Source organism: Cygnus olor, chromosome 3 (assembly GCF_009769625.2).
Source record: "Cygnus olor isolate bCygOlo1 chromosome 3, bCygOlo1.pri.v2, whole genome shotgun sequence".
In the NCBI taxonomy this organism is placed as follows: Eukaryota; Metazoa; Chordata; class Aves; order Anseriformes; family Anatidae; genus Cygnus; species Cygnus olor.
Window position 1 is genome coordinate 68,287,831 of NC_049171.1, and position 19,561 is coordinate 68,307,391.

A 19,561-nucleotide genomic window follows, 5' to 3' on the forward strand; every position below is an offset into this window, starting at 1 on the left:
GTTACAGGCAGAGACCCAAGACCAAGCCAGGCAGTTGAATGCACCAAGAACCTAACTTGAGCTCTCAGAGCACAACATACAGCAGAGCTACCCCTGATGGGCAAGACTTAGGACACTCCTCCCGCCGGCAACCTTTCATTCTGCTTCAAGCCAGACAGCCGACAGGGGCCCCGTGCAAGTTCACAGCACGACCTGACCAGCAGGGAGTTTATGGCACAAGCGAGATTAGAATCCAGTTCCAGAAGCAAATAAAGCCTGCCGTAACTGTGAGAACATATCTGCCTTACCTGTCTCATCCGCCTTCATAGTTTAACTGTAGAGAGCCTTCTGCACTACCTCATTCAGCACCAAAATGGGTTTATTCTAGCCAGTGAGGGTCAAAGGGAAAAAAAAGTGATGGAAATACAGTATACATGAGGAAAACCAGAGAGCAATCCTATCATAACTAAAATTCTTTACATTGTATTTTTTTAATAAATTAACATAAATCAAATTAAGACCAAATGGCAAAAAAATGGTTCAGATGGAACCTCATTAGACTATCGTTTATAAAGACCCCAACTGTACAGACAGCTTCTAACTGCTTTTTCCATCAGATGAGATGAAGGACAACTTGTAGAAAGTGTTTTTCTTTGATGGATCTGTTAGACAGAGTCGTCATGAGACTAGCTGGTTGTAAAACTGCTAAGAGCACCAACAGTCAGGAGTCCTGACGTCCAGTCCAGTTTTTGCAGGGGAACCTCTCTCTACTGGCCAGGGTCAGTCCCTGTTTTGTCAGCAAACCAGCCCCGCACGTGAAAACATATAAAAATGAAAGCATATAAAATGACACCTCCCTACATCTCTGCAAAGATAACTTATATTCAGTCCAGCCAGCGCATAAGAGCTTACGGATGACTTTCTTGCCAACTTCAAGCATCTGCCTGAAACAGAACTAATAAAATGCTGTGAGATTCTCTTTCCTTCCCCATCCTAGCTTAATGGTAAGAACCACTAAAAGTTCAGCTCAAAAGGGAAAAAAAAAAAAAAAAACAGATACTGTGTCCACCTAAATGAGTTTATTTACTCATAGCGAAGTAACAAAGTTGCCTTCTAAAGCCAGTAGGGACAGAAAAGACAGACGCCTGTCCTAGGCAGTAATAATGGTTGTGGCAAACCTTTTTCCAATTTAAGACCCTTCACACCTGGATCCATTTAGAAATTGCAAAAAGGAACCGAGGTACCGCGTGTGCCAACCTACTTTTCTCAGCCGCCCTTGGGACCAGAGGCGAGTGCTGCGGGAGGTCCTGCCGGCCTCGGCGGGGCAGTGGATCACCTCTGCCGGGAGTCTCATCCTTGTCTGCAGACAGGTGATGGCACCAGCCTGACAACGGTACAGAGTTCGAGGTACTCGAACGCAATAAAATATAGAGGGATGTAAAAAGCAAAAGCCACACCCTGAAACACTTTCTTCCAGTGGAGGGGTGGGGAAGAAAGCTTAACTGTGTTCTAGCTAAGGGGAACAGAAAGAGTCTTGAAAAGTATACAGCCCCAGCTGAGGAAATAATCTTAAGAGACTGTAATTCTGTACAATCAGCGGGAAGACAAAGATCTGTGCTAGCCTTAGACAATTATTTTGCCATAGCCAAATGCTCCACCAGGTAGCCCACTTCTGATCCCCCCAGTGCCCACCCATGACGCATTTCTTGGCATCACGCACATATTCTCTGCTACACATAAAACCAGGAGGCTGAATCTCAGAAAACAAAGCAATTCCAACGGTTTGGGGTCCTCCACAGGTTTTGACAGAACAAGAACAGAACAGACCTAGACACTCAGAAAGCAGAGCAAGCAAACCCTTCTCCTCACACCCACAGCACAAGGCGCCCCCCCCCCCCCCCCCCCCCATTTCTGATTCTTTCAACCAAACCTAAACAAATTTAAAACAAAACGATACATTTTTTTCCCTTAAGTCTACTTTGAGTTGTCAAAGGCACCATGTTGACAGTATCACCTTTTCTCCCAGCTGGTGCTATATATGCCAGTCTTCAAGCTCCACGCAAGAAATATGTTTTCCAGATAGGTGAAACAGGAGCACCAACTGATGGTAGCTGCCAATTACTGTTGCACCCCCAAATACTTTTTAACACTCTGCCAACTGCACTTGAGTCAATGCTAGTATCGCGACCATTCTGGACAGAAACCTCAACTGCATAAGCTTGAAAAATGCATTCTGTGCAGTTGCAGTTTCAGTCCCCCCCCCCCCCCCCCCCAGGGAAAACAAAATACACAAATACACATATTACTGTCGCTTTATAGTTGTGCTGCACTAAAAATGTCACTCCAGCCAAGAATGCACGGTCCCTTTTCAACTTTCCCAGTTAAAAGCAGGCAGGGCTGATGCACCAGGCCAATCTGGGACGAAGGCAAAGGCAGCAGGAAGCAGGCTAATCTGCACGGCAGGAGCTGTGTCAGTTCGGTTACGCCAACAACTCCTGATGGAAATGGGACTCCTAACAAGAAATTTTTTCTACCTACAGTTAAACCATTTCCTCTGAGGACACACATTCTACAAGCAAAAGGATTTAGGGTTTTTGTTCTGTTTGTTTTGCTGCTGTAAATTGCAGCTACTCAGTAGCCGACGATAAAGCTTTGCTCACTAGGTGTAAAAACAAGAAGTTTCCACATTCGTAACCAACATCAGGATACCAGAACAGCCCTAACGTGAGGGCTTTTCCTGGGGACCACTTTTCCTTGCTCTGAAGATGAGCGAGGTTTGGACCAAGCGTGTGACAAATTCTAGGAGGGCTGATAGCCCTGGATGAAGAGACTGGCGACTATCACATGAACAACGTTTATTCATCCAGCAAGAAGCTGCCGCAGCTGTCGCGCTTCCCACCAAGCCTTGTCACCAAGATAAATCAGAAGCCAAAGCGTTAGAAGCGTCAGCTGTGCTAATAAAATGGATTTACAGCGTTGATATAAACTCACGTTTCACTACAGATGTAACCGTGTGGAAACAGTGCCCAGGACACACACTGATGGGAAGCCCCCAACAGCTTTGGCGATTCCAGAAGCTGCCCTGAGGCAGCGGGTAAGGAGCTCTGCAGGAAGGAACGAGCAAATTGCTCAACGGAATGGGGACTCTACTCTCCTGCTTTCCAAAAACACTACAAAATGTGAAGACTCGCTGAAAAACTTAAGTCTGAACCCGACTGATGTCAACAGAGCTGTTAAGGTTTTGACTAGAACAACAGAAAACTGCTCCCCCAAACCAACTTCAGCTGAACTCCACCGGAGACACTGACGGACTTGTGGCCACCTAACTCAAGTTCCTCCTACTGCTCTAGTGCATTTTTCCTCAGATTAGCAAACATCTTCATCATCCTAATAGCACTTAAATCATCAGCAGTGTGCTCATTTACAATGCAAAATGTTACCCTACCAAAGTTCTGCCTTTAATCTGGGTTATGCGTAGATCAAAACAAAACCAAAGACACAGGGACTGATCCTATCATCAACAGCAACACAACTAAAAATGCTCTTGAGCGTGTAGTAATATTTGGAGCAGTTTGAACATTCCTTTCAAAAACTCATAGAACTAGGAAATAAATCCTGAATAAGCACCTCGAGAAACTGGAGAAAAGAGTCGATGTATAAAAACTGAGAGCACAATAATACCACTTAATGAGAAAAAGATACATTTTAAATTATAATTTCAGCTGTATTGATTGCATGTTAAAAAATACCATAAGAATTCAGATTGATTTTAGATTCACATCTTCAGCCAGGTGTGAACCATTGCAACAGGTGAACCGTTTGTGGCTCCCTGTGACACAGATGACGCATCTCAGGTGCCAGTCAGCACTGAAGATGTAACATTAGGCAGTATTAAACTCAGCACAGAAATCTTTCTACCAATTCCAGCAGGCTCTGAATCTGACAGGATGCTTTTTAATTAAGAATCGCATTATTGCTGGATTAAGGCATTGCAGTCCAAACAAGGGGCTTTAAAGCTGAATTGTGAGTTTTTATAAAAAACAATCACTAAGTTAATATTTTTCCAGTTTCAGAGAGAACACAGAGGAGAACCTCACATGAATTCTGACACAGAAAAACTCAAGGGCAACAAAGACGAGAAAAAACAGGACGCAAAGCAAAATCATCAGATAGGTACCTGCCAGAAACAACATGATTTTCCCAAGTAGCCCACTCAAATTTAATTGAAAACTGTATCACTCCCACCATGCTCCCCGAGAATGAGACAAATCGGCCACCACTAAGCAACACAAGTTCAAACATCCACCTACTCTCTTTACTTTGTATTTAGTTCGCAGAGCTGAAATACAAGTGAAACCTAAGGGGATAAAACCTGCCAAGTAGACTAAAAGCCTTTCAGTCTGCTGGTGAAATACTTTTACGCAAACTTTTATCATGCCCTCAGCACAACAGAACCGTGAGTGCTGTTAAAAGCGTGTCTCCTGTAGTTCAGCACAGACATCTGAGGGGGGTTCCGAGGATACAGTGCTGCTCGGCTTCTTTATTCCAAATACTACAACAGCAGCAAACACACCACTGTACTCCAAGAAAATTGGGGGTTTTTGTTTAAGGACTTAGCTGGTTAGTTTTCGGGTGCTGCTTAACAAGGATAAATAAATAAACATTGATGAGCTATCTGCTGCAAACACACTCAAGCTGTATCTATCAAGACCTCCACCGGCTTCAGCAGCAGACAGCAGAGTCAGGCTCGCGTAAAGCTCTCCCAGTCCTTGCTCAGTTTAGATCCTGTAAAAATAACAATAGCCTCAGATGACTGCAGTCGCCTGTTGATTTACAGACCAGACGAGATACAGAACTCCTCTGCCCATTCTCGGCACAGTTGCCGCCAGGACACTAAACTGGAAGGGTTTGGGTTTTGGTTTGTGCTTCCCATCCTGTCCCTCTTGCGGGACACCTGACGTATTGACTGCGGAGATATCAGCCCAGCTCCAGCTAGTGCCCCGCAAGCTCGGTCAGAGAAGTGCCCTGAACGAGCTGGCTTAATTCAAGAACTTGCTAAGCAGCTTTAAATAAATAAATAAAACGTGACAACGACCCAGACCGATTCGGACCGTTGGCTTTGCAGCGGATACCGTTCCTACTTAAGAAAACTATACTTCACGATAGCAGGAGCGCGTCCAGGGGCACGGAGCAACACTCCCGCTGCTGGCTGAACGCCCCCCGCCGTGTTTCTCACCGCCACCCGCCAAGTGTCTCCGTCAGACCCGCGTCCGGCAGCGAGGCGCAGGAGGGAACCCTTCAGCCTTCCCCATCCTGGGGGGCTCCCGGCAGGCGCTGGCCGCGCACCGCCCGCGCACCGTCGACGGAGCGAGACCCCGCCGCGCTCCCTCCCTCCCCGTGCAAGCCCCGGGCGCGCCCCCCACCGGCGCTGCGAGCCCCGGTGAGGCGGCGGGGACGCACCTGCGGCCGCCACTCGAACCGGGGAGGGAGCGCGGCCTCCTCTCCTCCTCCTCCTCGTCCCGCAGGCGGAGCTGGGGGCGGGGGGGGGGGTGCGCACCCCCCCCCCTCCCTCCCCGCCACCCCCGGCGGGGCCCGGCGAGCCGGGGCGGGCGGCGGCGGGGCCGGTCCCGGCGGGGAGGAGGGCGGGGCGGGAGGGGGCTGGGTGGCGGCTGCTGCTGCCGCTGCTGGTGCTGGTGCTGCCGCCACAGCGCTCGCCGCCTCCCCTCCCCCCCGGCGGGGGCTCCTCGCTGCAGCCTCTGTGCTCCGCTCTCGGTCATGTGACCCTAACGTAACCGGACAGGAAAAGCCGCCGCCGCCGCCGCGCTGACTCCGTTGTTGCCGCCGCCGCCGCCGCTGCTGCTGCCGCCGCCGCCGCCGGGCGCCGAGACCACGGCGGCGGCACCAGGCGCCTCGGCCGCCCGCGCCCCGCACCCGCAGGTGAGCGCCGCCCGCCCGCACGTGGGGCCCGGCCCCGCCGCACCGGGCCCGCACCGACGGCGGCGGAGGGATGAGGAGGGGGGGGGAGGCGGCGGGGCCCTACCGAGCGCTGTGCGGGTGGCGGGGGGAGGGGGGGGCGCTGAGGGGGAACGGGCCGCGCCTGGCGCCGCCGCCTGACGAACCGGGCCGGGCCGGACGGCTCCATCCGGGACACGGCCCCGGGATGGGCCCGAGGGGAGGGTGAGGGGTGAGAGGAGGGGGGGGTAACGGGGGTGAGGTGGGGGAGGGGGGTGCCGGTGCCTCCCGCCGCAGGGCCGGGCCCGGCCGGTTGGGGCCCGCTCGCACGCGCCCGCCCTCCCGCCCCGCGCGGGGCGGCCCCCCCCGGCCGGCGGCATCCGGCGCGGGGAAGGAAGGGCGGGGGAGGGGAGGGAGGGAGGGAGGGGGGAGGGGGCGGCCCCGCCTGTCTCCGGCTCCTCGGCAGGGGCGGGCCCGGCCCCAGCGGCGGCGGCTGCCGCGGCGGTTCCCGTCTCGCGCGCGCTGCGTCTCGCGCCGTCGCCGTCCGTCCGTGCGCGTGGCGTGCGCGGGAAGGGGGGGGGGGGAGTGAAGGGAGGGGGGGGGAGGTGGAGGAGAGGGGCGGGGCTCAGCCAGTGAGAGCGCCGCGCGGCCGCCCGGCCTTCCGCCCCGCCGGCCAATGGGAGCGCGCCGCCCACTGTGTGCCACAGGGCGCGGGCGGCACGGAGACGGGAGCGGGGGGGGGGGAGAGGGCGGCCCGCAGGCCACGCCCACGCGGCCGCCGGAGGCTGCCCCGCAGCGCGCGCGCGCACGGCGGGAGCGGGAGGGAGCGGGCGGGGCGGGGGCCATTTGCCCTCGGCCCCGCGCCTGTAACGGCCGCGGAGCGTCACGGCGGGATGGGGCTGAGCCCAACGGCCGCAAACGGCCCGCGAGGGTCTGCATGGAGCCCCCCGCGGGGTTAAACGCCGATAAACGGGGCTTCTGGTACCGCTGACGGAGCCGGCGTGCCCCTCTGGGGGGGGGCAGGCAGGGTTCTGGCATGTTACTTTACATAATCGTTAAACATAGCTGTCCAGGCATCGATGAGGGAGGACCTGAAGGAAGCTAGAACCCGATTTTTTTTTTCCTGTCAAGTGTATTAACCAAGAAAATAATCATCGCTACCGAGAAGGGGCAGCCGTTCTTTCGCCCTCCAGCAGGCAGAAATACTTCTAAACGTACTACCCTATGTGCAATACACCTTTGTCCTCTTTCCTAACAAGAAAAATAAAAAAAGAATCATTCCTAACATATTAAAGAAACAATCAGTTTGTACTTCACCCAAAATCTTGGTAACTTCCTCTTAAACACAAGGGAAAAAAAACTTTCTGTAATTCTGCTGCTGTTGATCCATTTTCCACCACGTCTTTATTTTGTGTTTGTAGAGCATCTCCACTGTTCGGGGCACATGCTCCGTGCCCCGTGCCCAGTGTTTGCGTTGACCCACGCCGTGCTGTTTCACCTGGCTGTGCACAGAGCTGCGTTAGTTACTGCGTGCTGTCACTTCTGCCCACAGCTCTGTTTGTTTTGGTTAAGTTTATATCCACTTGTTGATTGTAGCGGCCATATATGCATCTGTCCAACCATATGTAACTCTCCTAATGTGTTTCCCTGGCTACTTTTTTCCCAAAGTTGTCAATTCTTGCTTCCAAAGCTGCCCTCAAACCCTTGAGAGAAGGTTGCCACTCTCAGTATAATTGCCCTGCCGCACGCAGCCTGTAGGAGAATGCAGCAGGTGAGGCTGCACAAGTCCTGGTTTAGGCTGGCTGAGGTTGGTGCCACGTTTCACTGGTGCTTGCCCGATGTTGCACGGGTTCCCATTGATGGATGGAGCCACACACATCACCCCCCGGCATTCCTGCTTTGGGGGACAAAGTAGGAATTTCCCAGGAGAGAGCAAATCACTTGCACCTTTGTGAATCGCATTGCGTGTCATGAAACAGCGGTCCTTGCCTGCGTGCAAGGTGTCATTGCTGTCGTAGTTTGGGGTTAAGAGGTGTTACGGATGCAAGGCATGCAGATATTAGAGGAAAATAACTGTGGAGAGGGATCTACTGTTGCATCTGTATATCTACTGTTAAGTTTTACATGAAAGTCGTTTGCTTTTCAGAGTGTAAAAAAATGGATTTGGCCAACCATGGACTTATTCTGCTGCAGCAACTAAATGCTCAGAGAGAGTTTGGTTTCCTGTGTGACTGCACGGTTGCAATCGGTGATGTCTACTTCAAGGCACACAAGTCAGTCCTTGCTTCTTTCTCCAACTACTTCAAGATGCTCTTTGTTCATCAAACCAGGTAACTACGGAAAGACTGACTTGACTGTTAAAATGTTGTTCAGTTAGCTGTGGTAGGGAGGTCTAGCGACATCTTGAAACCTGAAATGTTCTTTTTGCTTCTTGCTGCGACTTAGTGAATGGTATCTGATCATATTTGCAGACTAGAATCTCAGTTTGAAAGTGTCAAAGTTGAACATGAAGTCCATTAACATTAATGTTATAATTCAGTGAATATTCTTCATCCTTAAAAAGTATAGGACGCTTGGAATAGAGTATTTAAAGGCTTCTGTCTTCACCGTTGCACTTCCCTTCCTCCACTCCCTATATTCTACGCAGTCTTGGCAGTATTCTTGACATTGCCATAACATTATAAGCAACCCAGTAAGTATCTACTAGGAGATTTTGAGAAATGGACATATAAAATAGGGTAGTATGTTTCATGGTTTTCTTTAAATCAGTTAAATAATAAATAAATATAAAATAAGGGTTGAGTTGAGTTTTGGGGGCAGGAAGGGCTGTTTTGTTGGCTCGTTTGTTTCTTTCTTTTTGGGGGGGAGAGGGGACAGCTGAACAGAGAAGGCATTAACAAGATAAGTTATGAGACTGTTTTAAAGATTTTTGAGGAATTCTCTTTTTCCCAATTATTTGAACTGTATCAAAAAGTTTAAGTGAGCAAAACTCTTGGCTCTGGCTAACAGTCTTTGTCCAAAAGTAAATAAACATCAAGGAGAGAAGCACTTTTGAGACAGAACTGTAGCAGGTGTATCAGTCTTGATGCTCTGTCAGGAGCATACAGTCATCTCTGGAGGACAGCACTGCACAGTTTATTTTGAGTAATATAGCTGAGTTCAGATGCAGTCAGAGGGAGCTAAAGAAGGGTACACATCAAGAAAAGGAAGAAATGGCTATAATTTCCTCCTCAGGTTGGTAGCCTACCGTGGTCAGAGCATTCAGACCGCAGTGCAGTCATGTCCACTTCTGGATTTGTCTTTTATTTAACATGTGCTTAATGTGAGAGCTGCAAATAACTCTGGAAAAACAATTAGAATCCCAGATCCTCTCCTTTTGCAAAGCAGCCTAACCGAGATATTCCTGACTTTCTTTCTTGTTCTGTGAACCTCACCTTTCCGTCTTCACAGAGATCCAGGTGGAGGGCTAGGGGGTGTTTCAGTCCAGAGCATCCTAATGGGTGATGGATGCAGAGAGCGTGATCCAGCTGGAGGATGTTGGTTTCAATCCCGTTGGTGTTGGTTTCAATCCCGTTAGGCTGAAGAGGGCATCGCAACCAATGTGCCTCACTTAATTGAACACTAACCAAGGGACTGTTAGCGCTGACCGAGCATACTGCTGGTGCTGCCTTTCCTTCCTCCCTGTTCAGGGAAAGAAGCTACTGTTCTCTTGATAAAGAGCCTGGCCTTCACGGGTTGGATGTGCTCGGGCTACACCTTTTTCATCAGGTCCTCAGGGAATTCACACCCTGTCCTGCATGTTTCTGGGTCATAGTGCAGCTTAGAGGAGGTGATACCACACGTTTGCAGAACTGTTACTGTAAACACTAGTAAGACGTAGAAGCCAAACAGGTAAGTGCCAGATGAGTTTTAGGTGTTTTCAGGGCCAAGAACTGAGAAGAGTTTAAAGGGCTGTGAATTTATACTCCAGTGCTAGCAAGTCTTAATTTGGCTGCAGACATGTTTGAATCCAATTAAAAAAAGGGGGGGAAATATCTTCAGAATTTATGAAATATATTGATGTCTGTGACATCAAGTCTATCATCCAACAGCAGTTTAGAAAGGTGCATGTTGCTTTGGGACAGCTTTATCTTTATCTAGATATGGTTGAAAACATTTCCCTTATCTGTTACTGATCATTTTGTTTCACCTTTCAGTGAATGTGTCCGTTTGAAAGCGACTGACATACAGCCAGATATCTTCAGTTATCTCTTGCATCTGATGTACACCGGGAAGATGGCACCACAACTCATTGACCCAGTTCGACTAGAACAAGGAATAAAGTTTCTGCATGCGTATCCGCTCATTCAGGAGGCCAGCCTTGCGAGTCAGGGAACTTTTTCTCACCCGGATCAAGTTTTTCCATTAGCATCTTCATTATATGGCATTCAGATTGCAGATCACCAGATAAGACATCCCACTAAGGTTACATCAGCAACTGACAAACTCGGGCGAGAACCAAGGCCACAGACTTCACGGATGACCCAAGAGCAGGTTTCGGAAGGCTCACAGCTCTCGCAGTTAGCTACAACTATGCCACAAGTGACCCGGACAAATATGACCACTTCTGACCCCTTGCCATCATCTTTATCCCCGGAATTGGTATCCGCTGCCGGTAATAATTCACCTGCAGGAGAAGAGGCCAACATGGAAGCATCTTCTTCGGATGAACAGCCTACTTCGCTCACAATAGCACACGTCAAGCCAAGCATTATGAAAAGGAACGGGAGCTTCCCAAAATACTATGCCTGCCACCTCTGCGGTCGACGGTTCAACTTGCGCAGTAGTTTGCGTGAGCACCTGCAGATCCACACAGGAGTTCCCTTCACATCGAGCCAGCAGGGAGAAAGTAATATTTCTTTGTCTCTCTGTAACAACACAGCTGAAAAAGATGCCATGGAAGTGCCTGAAGCCGGGATGATTAGTGACAGTGAGCTGCAGCAGATCTCAGACTCTCCAATAATTGATGGGCAGCAGCAATCAGAGACACCGCCCCCCTCGGATATTGCAGACATAGACAACTTGGAGCAGGCAGATCAAGAGAGGGAAGTAAAAAGACGGAAATATGAATGTTCCATCTGTGGGCGCAAATTTATTCAGAAAAGCCACTGGAGGGAGCACATGTACATACACACTGGCAAACCCTTCAAGTGCAGCACTTGTGACAAAAGCTTTTGTAGGGCTAACCAGGCTGCCAGACATGTGTGCCTAAACCAGAGCATGGACACGTACACGATGGTGGACAAACAGACTCTGGAACTCTGTACTTTTGAGGAAGGCAGTCAAATGGACAACATGCTAGTACAGACCAACAAGCCCTACAAATGTAACTTGTGTGACAAAACATTTTCAACTCCCAATGAAGTAGTCAAACATTCGTGCCAAAATCAAAACTCTGTCTTTACGCTAGAAGAAGATCGCTCCATTCTGCTAGGTGGTGGGGACACAGAAGCCACAGAGACTGATAACGCAGTGTTAGCCTCCATCAAAAAGGAGCAGGAAGCAGTGTTGTTAGACTGAATGTGAAACCTATATCAATTTTTTAAAGTTTCTTTACTCATTTTTATTAAATCAACCCTCCCTCCCCCCCCCACCCCGCCACCTCACTTACCCCTGCCATCTTTTCCACCAGCCTCCTTCCCACCCTTTGTCTTCAGCAACCAGAACTGTACTGGCACATTAGGAAATGCGACGTTGCCTCTCCCACCGAAACAAACAAAAAGCTCTCGCGTCGAACCGCAACATAATTGATTTTAATACAAAGGAACATGTGAAAAATAATCCAGCTAACTAAGTCGATAGTATTAGTTAATCCAAATTTAATAGATTTTAAACAAAATTTAGATTGCTTAAAAGTGTATTTAGATACGATGATGAACGTAATGAGAAACAGAGTATCAGTTTGGTAAGCAAAGAGTATATATATATAGTTTCCCTGGTAAAAGGCATTTTGAGAAAATCTGGCAAATTTAACACCATGCTTTCTAGAACTCCACATGCAAGTTGATTAAGATTATAACTTGAAACCCTCAGACTTTTTTCTCGATGAATGCAAAAATTGTTCATTGAGTTAAAAATCGCTGCAGGTACTGGGTTTCTTTTAGCCTTACGTTTTCCTTCAAGTATGCCTTTGGGTATCTGTTTCAGGTAGCATGATTGATTCAAGCAAAGGAGTTACAAAGTCACATTTTGACTTAAGTAGCTGAAATAATAATGTGATGGCAATCTTTATATATATATATATAAAAAAGTACTGTATATGTATAAAGATTTATATATATATGGAAAGTGTTTGTGTGTATATTTGATACAGGTAAATAAATGCACACATCCTTTTTAAGCAACTGGCCGTCTGCTCTCAGATTCAGCCCAGAAAGTATTTTAGTTGTTTGACAAAACTAGTTATTGCACAGGTTATTTTGAATCAAATTTAAAATGTCCTCAGCTGTGTGCATTTTTATTCGCCTGTAGAACAGAAGCTGTTAGGTAAGTGTTGTCACCCAAGATGCAAAGGAAACTGGAGAAGTGACATCCTGGTGAGCACAGTACCATCATCGGTGCAGCAAGTGCATGTGTTGTTAGCTATAGTTTCGAGTCATTCTGGATGAAAGGAGAGGGAAAAACTGTATTTATTGCCTTACTCAGGCAAGGAATGCCCGTGGTTTCATTTGGTCTAATTGCATGAGTTAAGATGAAGAAAAAGTGGTGCAGAGCCATTCTAGCAACAGGGGATCATGGTTGTTTTAAAGCGAATCTGTAGTGTCGACTGGCAAATTCTGCTCTTTGAGAGTCCCTTTATTTTCAAAGCCAAGACAAAGTCTGCAAAAACTGAAAGGATGAATTCTGTAGTTTTAGTTACTGCTGATGATAGCACTGCATCTTTGTGTTAAAAATCAAGTTGTTGATTCTTATTATTTTATATTAAAGTGCCCGGATTTTTTGCTGGTAGCCTCAAAACCTAAACTGACAGCAAGAAGGAAGCCCGCCTAGCAATTACTGGGCAGCCTTCTGGCGTAAAGGACAGAATTAAGTGCCCCATCGTAAATGGAGACACTGGGTGTTCGGGGGGGAGGGGTGGGAGAGGGCAAGTCACAAACCACAGCTCTTCTCTGTGTATGCATTTAAACTGAATATCATCTTTTTGTGTATAGTTAAGTTCTCAGATTTGTAAGTTTTTATACATCATTTCATTGAATAAAAACTGAATTAAATGGGATATGATTTATTGAGTTGCAGGTGAAAGGTTGTTGGTTCTTTCGATCTTGCTGAAAGAATTCGTACTGAATTGGTTTAAAAGCCAAGCAATGTATTCTGTATATCAGACTAAAACCTCCTTCATGCATATGAACAAATAGCTTACTAAAGCCTAAAACAGTGAATTTAGCACAAAGGGTCCCTACCTATTCATATCTCAAGTATTTTATTATAATGTGACAATCATTGTAAAGTTTATTGTAAGTGGCGTTGAGTTTATTATGTCTTCTATTAGCCTAGTAGGTCTAAAATCATTTGATTTTACATCAAGGTATAAAAGTATTTTGAGGTAAAAATACAACATCTTACAGAATTATTTTAGTGTTGCCCATTTTAAAACTTTTTTTAGGATCTTTATCTACCAATGTAATTTCTTTAAATGTGTTCTTTATTTCATCTCACTTACTCTGAAATACTCTCAGAGCAGGGGGGGAGGGAGGGAAAGAGTAAATCTTTCCTTATTGAGGATATGGTCAGGGTTTTGAGGTAGCTGTGGTTTATGGGATAGTCACAAGTTCATTTCCAAAATGACTACTACTGCTGAGTGTTGCCACTTCAGCTGTTAGTTAATACATATTCAGATGATCTTTCAAGAGCTCCAGGTCAGCTCCTATGCAAAGTACAAGGGTTTAGCTCAACTCCCCCAGGGGCAAGTTGTAGCAGGAATAGATGCACGGCCACACCATTTTTTGAGACGTTCATCAGCCCCCGGTCCTTAGCTTATTCCTGCTCTCGCCTCTCTTTTTCTGTCATTTGGAGAACATGACGTTTGCTTGGTTACATGTCAAATGGCCCCAACGAACTGGTCTGGAAATACTGAGTCTGAAAAAAAAAAAAAAAAAAAGGCTGTTTTTTCTGTCAAATCCCATTTGAGCTCTGCAGCGGGTTTCAGATGGCTCATGGGTTGTGCAAGGGCAGAAATGAGCAGGGAGGAGGAGCACCAAAACCAGCAGTGCTGCTGGCAATGTGCGGGGTGAGGAGGACAGGGTGGGCAGTGTCCCCACCAGCCGGGGCCCTGCCAGAAAGGTGACGTGGGGCAGGGAGCTGCCAGGGCAAGAAGCTGGCAGTGACAGCCCTGCTGCTGCAAGCCGCGGGAAGCTGCAGGCTCAGCAGAGAGCTTTCACCTGTTACTATCTGTTCTTAAGAAACAACGCTGTCTGGTAAAGAGAAAAAAAAATCACAATAAAGAGATGATTATTTTTCTATCTGTTCAGCTGTTAGAATGGTTTATTGCGAATACTCCTTATTGCGTGGTGCTCCAGAGTGGTGTTTAAATCCTTGCTTCTCACTGCTTGGGCAGCATACCTCTACTCATGAGTTAGGAACGTTACAAAAGGCAGGATCACAATATTCTGATTAAAAACATATATATACTTTTTAAGTTATTAACAGCTGAAATGAGAATTTGGGTATTTACAGCACAATTGCATTTTTGTCCCAGCTTCTTTGTTAAATCCTGCCTGAATTAGTACAGTTAGAGATAACTTCAGGTTTTATCTTTAATTTTTTGACACACAAACTTATGACCGACTTGCTCATTACTCATTCAGTCTGCTCGCTTGCAAATTTTGCACCATTAACAAAGACAATTGTGCAGGAACTACTGAAAAATCTGAGTGAAAATCTGTCATTGTTTGAGTCTGTGGGCTGGACCTTAAGTACATTTCCAAAGGAGTAACCTGAAAGTTAACTTCCCTGGTATGTCATATAATAAGACACCTCTGCCTTGACCTCTGAAGCACTAAGCACCTACGAATCTATTTGGTCAATAGAGAGATGATTATTGCCTCTGAAAGTGAAGATCACAGCCATCTGTAAAAACCACTTTTTGTCAGCTTTGTACCGAATATCTATCTTCTTAGTCACTGGTCTGCTAAAATCGTTCTGCTTCTGCAGGAAGAAAATTTATTAGATGTTTTTAGGTACTTTGCCTTTTTGGAAAGTAATATATTGCTTTGTTTATCTTCAGCACAAGCTACCAAAGACCAATGTGATCCATTCATCAAGTTAAAGTATTTTTAATTGGTTGTTTTTGCACACCTTTTAATCTTCAAAGGAAAACACAACTAAGGAAGGATTCATTTTGGCATAAGTTAGATTCTTTCATTGACTGTAATTCAGTGCTTCCTGCAAGGCAACAAATGTTTCCATGCAGCAAGATACTTACTTCGCAGCTATGCATGATTAGAAGTATTTAGGTACTAAAGAAAAAAAAAATCCATTTAGCATTTGTACTTCAACACTAAATATTACACTCCTAATTAGTTACAGCATCATACTTTCATAATGAAATCTAGGTGATACAATACCAGTGGGGATAAAAGTGGTCTGTTTAAATAGCCCAGCTGCTGTCCCACCTGAGGCAGAAATTTCAATTTTTATGGTTGTTGCTTTGTTCATTTACTTCTGTTTGTAAGGATGCCTTTTGCCACTGGATAATGAAATCTCGGTTGTAACAAGACCAAAACAAAATGCAGAAAGAAGCAAGGAGTATTTTCACTTCATTAACGTGTATTTGCCAGATGATCTATGAAAACTCATTGTCCTCAGACAGGCTTCTGACAAGCCTGCCATGAAAAGGGGCTTGGCTTAGTGGAACTTGGCCAAAACCACAGAACTCACTTCCTCTGCGGTGCAGCCTTGCTGCTGTGCAGCTATGCTTTGCAACAGACCGCATTCACCAGGATGCAGAACTCAGCATGCTCTTTGCTCAGCTGTCAAGGGCTTGCTGCCACTCCTTGCAGTAGCACTATTGTAGCACTTATGCCAAAGAAGCTGTGAGTAGGACTGCCTTATAGTCAGATCATGTTTTACTGCATTAGCCAAAACCTATGCTGTCCACGGACCTTAGGAAATCTACTAGGAGAAGAGAGAAACTGAGCCACAAACACAAATTAACACAAGTGCCCGGTTGCTGCCTGGCTCTGCGGGGCGTGGAGGAGGCAGCCCTCTGCCCCGGAGTGCCTGGGGGAGGGAGCCACAAACTGCTGACTGTTGCAGGCCTGGTTTCGAAGCACTCCCCAGGTTTTCTAAAGAAGCTTCCTGATAAATCCAATGTTTCCTTCAGTCATGTACCTTAATCTCCTAATCACGTGGTTAAAGCATTTTCCATTTTGTTACTACTTTGTCACGTGAGTCCAGTTTTATCAGAGAATTGTTTTGTGGATTGTCACAATTCATTTGGGTCTCCCAAATTCACAGAGCAACATACTCTGTGATTCAAGTTCCATCTCATGAGCTCATTGGCAAAGGCTCAATCTCCTTTCAAAAGACTTCTCCAATTTATTAATTCTCTAGATTGCTGTTTCATTAATTCACCCACTCATTAGTTCACAAAGTCACTAACTCACACATTTATGAGTAAAATAGTTGCCTGGCTGAGGGCAAGAATACTCATCCCTCCTTCTCCTCCACCACAGTGTAGCCATCTCCTGTATCACACTGGGACAACTCACACATTTACTTCAGGCAGCTTTTTGGGGTAAGCAGGTGCCTTCCAGCTTAAGGGTTACTCTATACCTTTCCAGTGAGTTGTTGCAGTTAATCCTGAAGAGTTTCAGTCTTATTAGAAACTACCAAGGAGTTACTCTTGCAAAGGTGCAAGGAGAGCTGACCTTGTCCCCTTCTGGCCTTGGTACCCTGTGCATGTGCTGCTCTTACTGAGATGAACAGGGCTGCTACCAGCCAGCACCAGGCCTTAGCAGGAGCTGTGTGCTACGGCAGCACCTGAGCAGGAGTTGAGGGAACAGACACAGGCATTTATTTCCAACACTGCCTTTTTTCTTCCTGACTTGGTTCACGCTGGTACTGAACACAGCTCATAATCTAAAGCTGAGTCTGGATTTCTTTCTGTTAGAGATCACTGTTAGCAATAGCGTTGCAAGAGTCCAGGGCCTGATTTTCCATGGCAATGCTGCCTCAGATACAGTTCTAGGTGCACTTGAGGTGCATTCAGTGTCAACCTGTGAGAAACCAGCTGAGCCTCCTGCTGACAGAAGGCCCGGCTGCGAGCATGCGGAGGACAGCACTAGATGGTGCAGTCACACCAGTGCAGCCACCCGGGCCTCCTGGCTTGCTGTCCAGCAGCCCATGACAGAGGCAGGCACCTGGTGTCCCACAGAGCCTTTCTGTAGCAGCACCTCCGTGCCCAGAGGCCGTGCTGGGCAGCCCAAGTGGGCAGAATGGGCCCTTGCCGCCCCCATCTTGGAGCAGCCGGAGTAAGGGCAGTAAATCCAGCACTCGGTAGAGGAGCAGCCTTTCTTAAAGGAGCTTTTCCTTTTCCTGAGCACCCAATTCCCCCAGAAAGAGGTGCTGGAGGCAGGAGGTTCTGCCAGGCCACCACAAACGGCATCCACGGGTGTTGAGACAGTCTGGCCTCAGGTGAGGCCAGGTGGGGAAGGGGCAGCGAGCCTCCAGGGGGTCCTGCCCTCACTGTCTGTCAGCAGAGCTGCCAGGAGAGACATGAGCCAACAGCTGGGTGGCAGGGAAACTCTGCAAGGTGGAAACACCGGCACTTCCCTTCTTACTAGAGAGTAGCAAAGGCAGAGGGGAAGTAGACCTGACCCAGGACAACCCAGCAAGTTGGGTCTCAGTTCTTCCCACCCCAAGCCTTTTCCAGTGCCACCGGTGAGCAGAGTAGGGGGCTGCCAGGACACAGCTGTGCTCCCAGCTGCAGGGTTGCAAAGAAAATGGCCAGCCCCTTACCTCCACTTTGCCTCCTGTTCACCTTCTCCATCCCAAGCCCCCCACCACCACCTGGGCAACAGGCCACCAGGGTGAGCTCTGGGCTCCGTATCCCATGGGAGTGTTTGCCCCCGATGCTGGTGCTGCAGCCAGCACTCCACATCTGTCCCATGGCTTGTTCTGTGCCTGTGTAATGATTTTGTCCTTCCTTCAGTGCCTCAGAAATCAACTACACATCTCTTGGTTTATTTTCTACATCTGCATAACTTGTTGCTGACTGCTAAGGTAACATGTTTCACTCTGGCTCACTGCTGGAGCTCGTTTTTTTATTTGGTATTTCTTCCTGTTCCACAAGGAGCAGATGACCCACCTGTGCTCCTTCCAGAAGATCAGGTATATCGCTGGTGGGAGGGCTTTCTCCTGCTTGGTGTGGCCTACTTGGGTGGGCTTTGTGTGCTGCGTTGGCTCAAAGGCAGCTGCCTCTTTTTTCTGGAAGTTTGTACATAGTTTGTGTACTCTGGGGATCTGCAGTCTCAGGCTGAACACCGCTCTCCTCTGATTCAGCATGGGACTGTCTCCACTCAAACATGCTTCCAGCAGCAGCTGTAGAGCTGGGCAAAGCCCACAAAGCCAACCCCTTCTGCATTTCCAACGAGACCCAAACCTGAGGCCTTTCATGACAGAATTTTTTGGAGGGAAACACAGGCTCACCTGTCTCCTGAGTAGTGCAGGCGCTGGGATCCTGCCTCACACGGGAAGCCTTATGTACGATACCTGTATGGCCGGGCTTGCTCACTGGGCCGACCGGGGCAGGGTGTCATCTCCCCCACAGGTCATTGCCAGAGGCTGGCCGGAGGGCTTTTAAGGGCAGAGTGTGGCTGCCCTGGGGAATCTCAGCTGATAAAGGTGTGTCTCAGAGAGACTGGCTGCAGCATCGCTTTTCCTTTCTGATCTCCATCTGCTGCAAGCAAAATGAAAGCAAAAATCAGCTGCAGGAGTCAGAAGAGACTAGAGAGCTATGCTGCCTTTCATCTGTGCACAGAGCCGTGCGATGGAGAACGGAGAGCAGAAGTATGTTGAAACAGCAAATCCAGGCTCGAGGGGAGAGTCTGAAAGATGACTAAGCAGTTAGGTACTCAGGAAGCAGTCACCTAAACTGTAAATGCAACATGCAAAATGTAAAGACCATGCGTCTAAGGACACCACCTTTCCTGTTTTTTTGGTTAGGTTAGGTTTGGTTTGGTTTCTTCTCTTTTTGGTAAGTGCTGTTAGGTTTTGCTTTTGTTTGTTTGTTTGTATTTTTACTCTGTTTCCTCTCAAGACAATAGGAACATATAAGGCATAGAAGTAATAGTGAAGTATTTTACATTTATAGATTTTTTTTGACATTGTAGAGGTTTCTGTGATAACTTTGTAAGGTGGATATGTCACGTGGGCAGCTGGCAATGACAGTAGTTTTCACCATGCATTCAGACCATGCCCCAGTCCTAGAACAAGCAAGGATCTAGGGGTTTGTGCCTTTCAATGTCTTTCTCAGACTGAATTGAGAATGCTTGGCTCCTGCTGTGTCAACTGAGGGTAGCAGCACTCCAGTGATAGTGCTCCTCTGAGGGCTGGTGCTTCCTTCTTGCTGCTGACAGCCAGAGAACAGAAG

The 19,561-nt window shown here is 47.7% G+C and overlaps 1 protein-coding gene and 1 long non-coding RNA gene across 4 annotated transcripts; one reads left to right on the plus strand and one right to left on the minus strand.

Moving 5' to 3' along the window:
- Window positions 1–1,379: 1,379 nt before the first annotated feature.
- LOC121066853 lies at window positions 1,380–5,530 on the minus strand. The gene is made up of 2 exons (XR_005817993.1): window positions 5,440–5,530; window positions 1,380–4,764 (listed from the first exon to the last, which is right to left on the minus strand). It is a non-coding gene; the product is annotated as an uncharacterized LOC121066853 (long non-coding RNA).
- A 98-nt stretch (window positions 5,531–5,628) lies between these two features.
- ZBTB2 (zinc finger and BTB domain containing 2) lies at window positions 5,629–14,415 on the plus strand. Of its 3 annotated transcripts, none has more exons than XM_040552950.1 (3): window positions 5,629–5,916; window positions 8,078–8,261; window positions 10,128–14,415. In XM_040552950.1, the coding sequence occupies exons 2-3, from the start codon at window positions 8,089–8,091 to the stop codon at window positions 11,488–11,490; spliced, it is 1,536 nt and encodes a 511-aa protein (XP_040408884.1). In that variant the 5' UTR covers window positions 5,629–5,916; window positions 8,078–8,088; the 3' UTR covers window positions 11,491–14,415. The 3 variants fall into 3 exon arrangements, with proteins under 3 accessions (XP_040408884.1, XP_040408885.1, XP_040408883.1); XM_040552951.1 differs by lacking the exon at window positions 5,629–5,916 and adding an exon at window positions 6,885–7,702; XM_040552949.1 differs by lacking the exon at window positions 5,629–5,916 and having other exon boundaries at window positions 6,885–8,261.
- Window positions 14,416–19,561: the final 5,146 nt, after the last annotated feature.